An 11246-nucleotide genomic window follows, 5' to 3' on the forward strand; every position below is an offset into this window, starting at 1 on the left:
AACGAAGTTACGGAAAGTTAATTAACAAACGGAGACGTAACAGTATGTTAATAATGCTTATGGGGTAAATCAGTTCCTTCTTGTCAGTAATATTTATTGTCACTTCTTAATCCTGTGAATGTTCTGGGCTGGTGGTTAAGGCGCTTGACTCGCAATCTGAGGGCCGTGGGTTCGAATCTCCGTCACTGAAGATGCTCGTCCCTTCTTTCGTGGAGGTTTTATAATGTTACGGATAATCTCACTGTTCGTTGGTAAAATAATAGACTATGAGTTGGTGGTGGGTGGTGTTCCCTCTAGTCTATCACTGCTAAATTAAATACAAACTAGCTATGTTATTTACAATAACGACTTTAATGACCAGGAATGAACTAGTGGTTAGCTTGCTGGCTGGTTATGCAGAAAGTAAGAGTCTATATATTTTTACCTATCAACTAACATAAGTTATGGATTTAAAAAAAAGAAAAGGGAATGTATATATGTGCTTGCACAAAAACAATTATGTATATCTTAGTTATTTTTAGTGGTCAGTGGATAGTATTGACTCTCGTGCATTTTATTTAAACTTGCTGAATGCGTTTATGGCAGTACTCTGATGTGCAATTAGAATCGTGCTTACGTAAAATTAAGCTTGTTCCAAATCGAAAATGTGTAAAATATGGTAATAACCAAGTGTTCTTCTAAAGATTTGGAAATACCTGTCGAGTTTGTATTGATTCGTACTTTTTCATGGCTTTTATTCTGCGTTTCGCCACTTCGTGTATTTATACAGAACCCTGTTGATGACGCCAAGATATGAAAGAAGAATACACGTTGATATAGGTTTATTCTAAGACAAGCACTGATTGGTTCATATTAGTGTACGTAACCAACAATACGTTAAATGTGTATAATATAAAAGGGTATCTGATTGGACGAGGGCTGAAACATAACCAATTATAAGTTAGTTTTCTTTAATTATATAGCAGTGTTCACTAATTCAAGATGGAGAGAGAGAGTGATACGAGCTCGAGTTCTGATGGTGAGACTGGGTTTGATAATCAAGACAGCAACAGCAGTACAAGTAATATAGCAGGGAGTGCGAATTACTGTTATTCTCGACCTAGAAATTTAAATATGTTTGCGAACGATGGAAGCTTTCTTGAAATGTTTAAAAAAATGCAAGAAGCATCACAAGACCAAAAACTTGAAAAAGGAGCTGAGGACCTAGGCCTAACTGGGAGCGAAGGAGAAAGTTCTCAAGATGGCGAAAAGAAAAAAACTCAAGAAAGGAAAGCAGGCCCTACATTTGTAAGAGATGTAAATACAAGAGTGAATACATTATCGGGAACTTGTTTTGTTTTTAGATATAAGTACTGTTAGGCCTTACTCGCTTATATTGGTATCTTACTCTTAGACTGTTAGTGTTGGAGTGAAATATAACCAAATTTGCTCAAAGTCAAGAGTTCAAAATTCAATTTTAAGCTCAGCTAGGTAATTCTAAATAGACACACACACTAACTAATATTGCTATTATTACTATTAGTACTAACTTACTATTGTTAGTATTAGTAGCAGTAGCAGTACTAATTAGTAGTGATGATAATGACATTACAATTCATTTACACTTACAGTGTTGCTTGGATCTCCTCAGTACTTCTTTTAATTTTATTTTTAACTTGAATTTTAAGTCACATTTTTGTGTATTTTTACGTTTTGTCACAAAAATAACTAGTACTAATTAGTACGTCTTTTCAATTTGATTGTATTGATTATCTCAGTCACCGTCAGCTATAAGTACAGATTTCATGGGTATTTGAAGTACAATGCTGGGTATGTGTTAAAAGTCACATTTTTTTTATACTATTACATGTATTTTAACTGCTTAAACATGAGATTTGTACATTGCTCAAGTTTACAGCATGATTTGTCATTGCACAGTATTATCCTGAATATCAAGCAGTATCTCTATGGACTCTGTATTGAAATAAGCATTCACTAATTGCAATTAAAAGTTATTTCAAGGAAATATAAGATAAATTTTTTTTTTTTACAGTAATTTGACCTTTAAATGAAAATTGGGACTATCTGAGCAGTGTGTTTTCCAAAACCATGAATATTATAGTACAAGAATATGGTATTGTTATATACCAGAATTAATCTAGTTGTAAAGCTGATGGAGTTATGCCTGAACTTTCATGAAGATAAAAATGTGTTTACAATGCTGTAATTATAAATGTTATGTTGTGTTATTTATTCTTTTCCATTTTCTATCACAGATGTCTCTAAAATTCGTGTTCTGTGTTTCTTAAAAAGATATGATGGAGTTTAAACATGCGTAGTTATAAAGAAGGTTGAATGAATGAAGTTAATAAGAACTCCACATAACAAACTTACTTTGTAGTCATATGGCATGATAGGCTTAATCTACTACACTATTATTTTGTGAAATTAATTTAAAGAAGTAAACTGATATTTTGCTTGGAGACGGCTTGAATGGGTAATGAAGAAAAACCTTGTCGAAACGTTGTTCATTTGCTGTTATGTTAAACTTATATTAGAGTTTTTCTTCATTATCTATTCAAGCCGTCTCCAAACATTTTTAGTCTGAAAGTGGGTTCCTCGTCATCGAAACTGAATTTGTCTTCAGTTGTTTATCTAAATCACCTTGTAATAATTTTTTAATACTTTCATATAGACTTTTAAGAAGTCTGCATATCACTAGCACAGCAATAAATAATGATAAACTGGTAGTTTATTTTAGAATTAAAGCAGGTTGGGCAAATGGGGAAATTTACAGCATAATGAAAACTTGTGTTCATGATGATGAGGAACTCACCTGAAGTAGGGAGTCCCAGAGAATTATAATTTCCAGCCATGGAAGTGTGTGAATGCACAATGGCAATTGTGAAAATGTAAATAGAATACTAATTATTGTACACCAGTCAACAAATGGAAAATGTGTACAGCACTAATACACACAGAATTTGCATGATTTATTATAAGGCAGCTGTACTCCCACTAGTTTGAAATCGGCTTTAAAAAACATTGCGGAGATTGCTAAAACCATCGTCGGCCATTTGTCAGTGAATGAATGGTAAAACCGAAATCAAGGTGTTGGTTCAAATACTGACCAATAAGGACCAGTGATGCATCAGGTTTCTTCATACTCTACTTTGGCTGATTTCATTGGATCCAGAAGCATTTACTATTTGAAAACACACAAATAAAACTTTAAAACCATTTAAAATTATTTTTAGACATTGAATTGATAGAAACAAGGTTACACAATAAACTTGGTGTTGTGGGCTACATAATGCATAAACTGATACTTAGATATGTCTACCCAAACCAAACCAACGGCATGTCAGAAAGTGATAAATAGGGATTGTAAACAGCCTATATGTTGCTGTCACGATATAAAAACTCATTTATTTGTTGTGTTTGTTGATCATTGTAATATTATTTCATTTTTTTTTTAGATGATGTTGTATTTTGCATTTGTGACTTCTTGTTGTTGAGAGTTTAGAGTGGCACATGAGAACTGATAGTGAAGGAGTGGTGGCAAACTGATGATGGGACGAAAGGTATAAAGTGAGCCAGCAGAGCAGAAAGAGAGCAGATTGCAGCAAAGCTACAAACAAGGCAAGGGTTATGTCTGTGCTGATGTATTTGTGTGTATTTAAGTTCAGAATATATATATATATATGTTTGTATTAAAACGTGTAGTGCGAGCTGTTTATTCATTGTTGTCTTTACCTTTAACAAGTCACAGACACCTACTGTATAATAATCCACAAAAACAAAACCTGACAATTTGACGTCCACGACAGGATCATACAGTGGTAAATGGCAGTAAAAGGAAACGTGAACACCAGCGAAAAACAAGAAGGCCTATCTATGCACAACTGTAGTAGTATTGCATATAGTGTGGAGATTTCAATCACGCTATAGAACAATGTCAACTTTTGGTAAATTGATAGAAATTGGAGAACGTCTTGGGTTAAAAGACATTGAACTATGAGAGTTTGTCAAACCACAACAAGAGCTAGAGAGAGAAGAATGGCAACAGAAAAGACAAATTGAAGAAGAAGAAAAGGAAAGACTGGAAATAGAGAGAGAAAGCATAAGAATACAAATTGAAAAAGATAGAGTGGAGAGACTAGAATAAGAGCACAAATTGAGATTTTAAAACTCGCCCAACCGAAGGAAGAAAGACCCAAGAATGACAAGGGAATTAGGGCCAGCTGACCTAAGCTACCCAAATTTGGTGAACATCAAGATGACATGGATGCTTTCCTGGAGTGATATGAAAGATTTGCCCGAAGTCAGAACTGGGATAAAGGCGACTGAGCAGTCTGTCTCAGCCCACTTCTCACATATACTGTTCTGCCAGCTGGATCATATCATCTATGTCTTTTGGTGCTCTCTCCTTTAAGAACAGTAACATGTTGTTTGAGCACATGATCATGAACTGTTCTCACACTAATAGGTCTGCCAATCCTTCAAAACTATTTTCACATGTGGTGAAATAATGCCGCTGACATGCCACAAACTGAAGTACAGCTTCTCCTGTGTCGGGTTTTACTCCTCTGAATTTCTGACGAAAACCTTCTTCAGTAAGTTCATATTGTTTCAGTAAAGCTACTTTTAATTTATCATAATCCATGGCATCTTCTGACATCAGGCCTGCATATACTTGTAGGCCATTTCCTGGAAGAATATCCAGTCAAATGTGAAACCAGTAATGGCTGAACAGAAGCAGGAGCTTACCAAAGGTGACAGGAGGTTAATAGACAGAAGGGAGAAGAGATGCTATGTTTGTTATAAAATGGGATCCATCGCAAAAGAGTGCAAGTCCATTGCCAGCAAACAACTGCTGAAACCTCACTATAAAGCAGCTGGAGCTATTTACAAAGACAGTGCTAATAAGAAACGAGTGACTGGCATTATGGATGTTGCTGCTAGAACAAAGAGAACCAAGGCTACTCCTCAGATTCAATACAAAGGAGAATGATTGATCATTGCATTACTGATGGTTGGCTCAAATTAGCAAATGGATCAACAGTGTCAATAGTGATAGGAGCATGCAACAAATATCAAGAGGTGCCAACAAATCATAATATGACAATATGTGAAGGCTATGTTGGGGGACAAGAAAGTAAAAGTTCTACTAGAAACTGGATGTAGTGTTGCAGCAGTGAGAACTAGTCTAGTATCCGATGATCAGGTGATAGATAAGGTACGGCTGTGTTTGCTAATTGATGGGACAGTGAGAAAGTTCCCCATAGCAAAAATAACGGTGGATACTCCATATTATATAGGAGACCTTGAGAAAAGAAGAGCAAACAAGACATCAAGCCCCTGCAAGTGTCAAAAAGCGACATCCTGAAATTAGGTTTGCAGGAACTGAAGGAAGCACAAAAGAAAGACTCTTCACTGTAAAAACTGTGGGAAAATGCCTAGGAGAAAGTTGAGCACAAAACAAAAGGGAAAAATACATATAGAATAGAGGAATGGAAGAGAATTCTATACCGTATCTATCAAAGCAGTTATACTGAGTAAATGAAATGGATCAAAGTACCAACAGAATACCATACTCAAGTGATGATGTTGGCTCATGAATCAGTTGTGGGAGGACACCAAGGGACAAAGAAAATGACAGACAGAATCACCAGTAACATCCATTGGCCAGGAGTCGGAGGAGATGTGAGTAGATTCTGCAGATCATGTGACATCTGCCAAAGAACAATACCAAAAGGAAAGGTAGCGAAGGTGCCATTGATCAGAACACTAGTGCCTGTGTCTGATAAAGGCAACTGTTATGTGCTTACAGTAATCGACTCCGCAACACGTTATCCAGAAGCAATAGCACTGGTAAAGATAGAAAGAGTAGCAGAAACTCTTCTGAAGATATTTTGCAGAATAGGCTTTCTGAGTGCCAGAGGAACCCAGTTACCTCAGAACTGATGCAGGAAGTATGCAGACTCATCAGTACTCAGCAACTCTTTACCACCCTGTACAAAATGTAAGTGATTTATCGCTTTACCTGGTAACCTGATACTGCGTGACACCTGTGTCAAGGCAGAATAAAATGTAGTCCCATTAATATCCATCTACTTCAAACTCATACATGTGTATTCAGATTATATGGGTAAATGAAATGAAAATTGTCAATAACCAATCGTTAATAATGAAGTATGAGCTTACCTATGCTTATTAAGTTTATTTTATGGCCTTGTTTCTAAAAATTTAATGGCTAACAAGAATTTTAAATGGTTCTAAAGTTTTGTGTGTTTTCAAATAGTAAATGCTTCTGGATCTAGTGAAACCAGCCAGACCAATGTAGAGCATAAGAGAGCTATTGTTTGATGTAGCACTGATACTTATTGGTCTAGCCAATTTGAACCGACACACTGGTTTCAGTTTTAACATTCTCTCGCTGATTGATGACAAATGGTGGATGATGGGCTTTGCAATCATCCCAATGTTCTTAAAGCAATACAACTAATGGGGGTTCAGTTGCCTTGAAATAAATCATGCTAATTCAGTGTATATTATTACTGTAGACATTTTCATTTGTTTTTTGGTGTACAGTAATTAGTATTTTGTTTATGTGAGATTTATATATTAGCAACTGCAATTTCCCATTCATTTCCTTCTGTGGCCAGGATTTATAATTATTTGGGACCCCCTGCTTGAAGTAAACACATGGTAGAGACTACTGATATGGGTGTTAAAATTTTTATTTAAAACACTAAACAAATAAGGATGTTTACATCTCCTTAGGTCATCATCAGGTTAACAATGACTTTTGAAAAGTGACTGCTATTGATATAACCATAGAAAACACTAACATATTAAACAAAGAAACCAATGAAATATTAAAAAAAAAGGTCTTCTAATACAAGAACTTAATCCCATATTGAACCAACACCAAAGAACAGTTATACCTGTATCAGTTATTTCCTTTAATGTGTTCACACATGACAGACTTTAACCACCACATATAACAGAATATATACAACACCCCCTACAGTCTTAAACCTACCATACTGTTGTCCCCATGACACATGATTGTGTTTCTTTGAGATACAGTGTTCAAAAACATGAGAGGATGTTTTTTTTGTGTTCCTTAAATCTAGTTTTTATTTTTCATCTTGTTTCTCTGACACAGAAATCATGAGAGTTGTTGCATTGTATATTATGAATAATGTTAACATTGTGTTTGTCATAGTAGTTTTTACATAGTATAAATTTTAGTTTGGTACCTGGCTTTTGAATGAATTTAGTATTTACTGGAATGTTATGAGTCGTAAGTTTTCCAAATGTTAGTTATACATTGAAACCACAACCGACAACATAATGGACAGCCAACCAACAATTCCAAATTAAATGAAACAGCTAAAAACACAACTACATTACAATGCTGCATATCTTATATCCCAGATATCAGTAATAAAATAACTAACATTTCAAAACAAAAATTTAACCAAACACTAAATTCATCCAAAAACCACATATGAAACTAAAATCTATACTATATAAAAACTACTCTGACAAACATAATACTAACATTATTTATAAAATACAGTGCAACAACTGCCATGATTTCTATATTGGTGAAACAGGCCAAAAAAAAGGAAATTAGATTCAATGAACAAAAAATAAACCCTCATGTTTTTGAACACTGTATCTTAGATAAAAACAATATAATCATAGAAAACACTAACATATGAAACAAAGAAACAAATGTAAACAAAAAATTAAAAGAAGTTCTTCTAATAGAAGAACTTAAACCTACATTGAACCAGCACCAAAAAACACTTATACTTAATTATTTCCTTTAATGTGTTCACACATTATACTGTTAACTACCATATATAAAAATATATACAACAACCCCTACATTATCATACCTATTGTTACTGTCGTCCCCATCCCATGACGTGATCAGTAATGGTCACTTTTTCAAAAGTCATTCTTATCCTGAAGATGCTCTAAGGAGGTAAAATGTTTTATCTAGTGATTTAGACCATAAAATACCCTTCTGTAGCACAGGAATACTTGATGTGACAGTTATTTGTAATTTTAGTATGGACATTCACTGTTGTATGGTAAATAAAACAAATATGCATATCAAGTAAAATATTTGTATAACAAATAGCCCTTTTAAGAAGTTTGTAAAGCACTTAATAAGATACATACATTATTTCAGAATATTATTCTTGGGAGGAATTCAGAGTAATGGGAAGAAAAACATATTTAATTATGTTTAATTTATTAAATATTTCTATACATGTTTGCATTCTCAGATTTCAACTTAACAGCTTTATTTAGACACTGCAGGTTGTGATGAAGTAGATTATATGCTGTTTAAGAATCATATTTTCAAACTGATGATTGAGTTCATTTGCAAGTTGTATTATTTGCTTATTACACTGATAGTAGTTTCTAATAGCCAGTTCAATGAGTTTTGCTTTTTAATTGCTATTCAGTGTCAGTATGTCATCTTGGTTTAAGTGCATGTGCGTAAGTTAATCAACAGGCCGTTGATAATTGTGTGAAATCTTAATCATGTGCAATGACAGTATTATATTTATCATCATATTTTTTGTTAGTCATTTTTATGACAGTTTACAGATTAAAATATATAAATGGTAATTTTGTATTTTCAAATGCTTTTATTTTAATGGGTGGGCACATGGCTGAGGAAAATATTTATTTGAGGAATGATAAGAATTGTGCTACGGTATTTTACAGTTTCATGTGTCCTTTTGGAATTTCTAATCTTTTAGATAGATAAGCATCAGGTGCTAGAGCAGAGTTTCTCAAACCTTTTTGAGTTGTCGACCTCTTGACGATTTTATAACATTGTCATCAACCCCCCCAAGTTAATATTTTTTAAGAAGCAGAAAATAAAGAAAGTAATTAAATTAAAATTGATTTTTAAAATATGTATTTTTCATTACTGTGTGAATTTATACGTTGTGGAAAATTTGAGAAATGGAACGAACATCATTCGTTTGCTGTTGCTACTAGGCATAGGGCAGTTAGTTGCGTAGGCCAATTATGACCCCTAGGTCTTTATTCACCCCCTCTACATTTTCATTGATTCCAGGGGTCGATATTGACCACTTTGGGAAACCCTGTGCTAGAGGACAGAGGCTTTGAAAAAGTTCTTAAATTATCCAGTCACTCCAGTAGGTTTGTTTTCATAGCTCTGAAATAGATGTAAAATATCATTTGTCCATTTCACTTTAATAACATCATACCATTTTGTAGCATTCTTTTAATTATTGACTGTGGCTGCTACACCTAGACAAAATATTTGCAACATGTTATAGCAAATAATTTTTATCAAAAGTTCATGTATGTTTATGTACATATTTTTCCTTGTTTTACACCCATAATGACTGATAATAATTGTTGTAATCTTGTGGTTTGAAACTTCTTAACCATAATTATTTAAAAGTTCAAAACATCTGCAATTATAGGGTACACTATAGCTTTTAAATATAAAACTGTTGTGAATATTCCAGTTATCTTTTTAGTACAACAGTGATAGAGATTTCAAACTTCTATCAATAATTTCTTCTAAAATCTCTATTTTCACAACACCATTACTTGTTTCACCTAAATGTTCTTTTCAGATCTCCCTTAAGTACAGTGCTTGAACACTTTTTAAATGTAACTTGCATTTCATGAGTTCTTGGTATTTTCAGTTGAAACTGATTTTCTTTATAGTGATGGGATAGGTGTGCTGAATAATGGGATAGTCACAAAATATTTTTCATAGAATTAGTTCTGAATAACTGAATGACATAAAGAGACTTGCACTATTCACAAGACTAGACACTAACTTACGGGAGGTCATAACCTCAAGGCATCACCTTATCTATCATTGGAGGACAACTGTTGTTAACATCTTTGCATTATAGTCATACCTCCCATTGGCAGACCAGGTGTTACCTCAAGAGAATGAAGACACTACAACCCTTTAACAGTGATACATTTGGTTATTTACAGTACATAAAGAAACATAACAAAGATACAAATTACACACAATATATTTTAACAAGTGCAGATCAAAATGTATAGGTAGTGGTTACAACATAAGTAGAGCTGGGCAATTAGTGGTATTTAAAAATCAATTAATTGATTAATACAGTGTTTCTCAAACCATGGTAAGTATGGTAGTGGGTGCTGCCAGCCAGTTTCATTTCCCTTAGTCAGCAGTTTACAATTAGTGGCAGTGGCAAACAACCTTATTAGCTTTACTGTAATAAAGATGGGGCATACAAGTTTGGTGATAGTGGGAGTCAAACCTGATACCCTTGTGAATCATGAAATCACCAAAGTTGAAGAAATTTTAAGTAAAAAAGAACTTGTGAGGCTAAAATTGGGCAGATCACATATAGCTCATTATGTAGCTTTGCACTTAGCAACAAACTTATTAGCAATATTTCGATTATTTGGATAGTTGGAGTTATAGAAAATAATAATAATCATAAATCCTAGTTTCAGTTAGATTATAAATGTTTTACAGTTGATTTAATTGTAATTGAGAAAACATGGATAATCTTAAATACTAATTTCAGTTATTTGAATATTTTCATAAAAATCAATGTAATCAAAATTTCATTTAAATCTACAAAGGTATACATAGTAATGTTTACTAACATAACTCCAAATTTACTGTGTTTATCTTCATGAAATTTGGCAAGATTCTGGTAAACATTACAAGTGTTGCACACAAAAATCAGATTTTTTACTGAGTATTTGTTTATGAATTTATGAAGCCTTTACTGAGTCAACCTGAGTGAAAGGTGATTTTCATGCTAAGAATAAAAATATTTTCCATACAATTCTTTTATTTCAGCAAACATTTCACCATTGTAGTGTCATTAGGGCTAGTACTACAAGAACAGTTTGATATGAAAATATAAGTTAATTAATCTTAAGCCCAGATTGAAAACATCAGCTCAGTTGAATCCTAATTGGGCAGAAGGAGTGTAAGAGGGTTGTGACTGTCCAGTTAAAACAATTATCTTGATAAAGCACCATTACTATACTATAGGCTTCTCATGTTTTCACACTATTCGATTGTAGAAGATGTATCACTAACACCAGTAAACTTTTTAGTCCCTAAGCTTCATTGGGTTTCTTCTTGACCAATATTTATAGCTGTGCTGCCCTATTGCATCATTTCCATGACAGAGGTCAACACAGCTCACCCTTCAATCCAGAACCATTCTCGCCACTACCCT

The 11246-nt window shown here is 33.7% G+C and overlaps 1 protein-coding gene across 2 annotated transcripts in view; it reads left to right on the forward strand.

Moving 5' to 3' along the window:
* The first annotated feature begins 954 nt into the window (after window positions 1-954).
* LOC106461574 (uncharacterized protein C19orf43-like) overlaps window positions 955-11246 on the forward strand; it is a 17836-nt gene continuing 7544 nt past the window's right edge. The window contains exon 1 of one of the 2 annotated variants that reach the window (XM_013921413.2): window positions 955-1296. In XM_013921413.2, the coding sequence (XP_013776867.2) occupies window positions 982-1296 (315 nt within the window). In that variant the 5' untranslated portion in view covers window positions 955-981. The remainder of the gene's footprint in view (window positions 1297-11246) is intronic. The other variant, XM_013921412.2, reaches the window with a different exon arrangement.

Source organism: Limulus polyphemus, unplaced genomic scaffold (assembly GCF_000517525.1).
Source record: "Limulus polyphemus unplaced genomic scaffold, Limulus_polyphemus-2.1.2 Scaffold989, whole genome shotgun sequence".
In the NCBI taxonomy this organism is placed as follows: domain Eukaryota; kingdom Metazoa; phylum Arthropoda; class Merostomata; order Xiphosura; family Limulidae; genus Limulus; species Limulus polyphemus.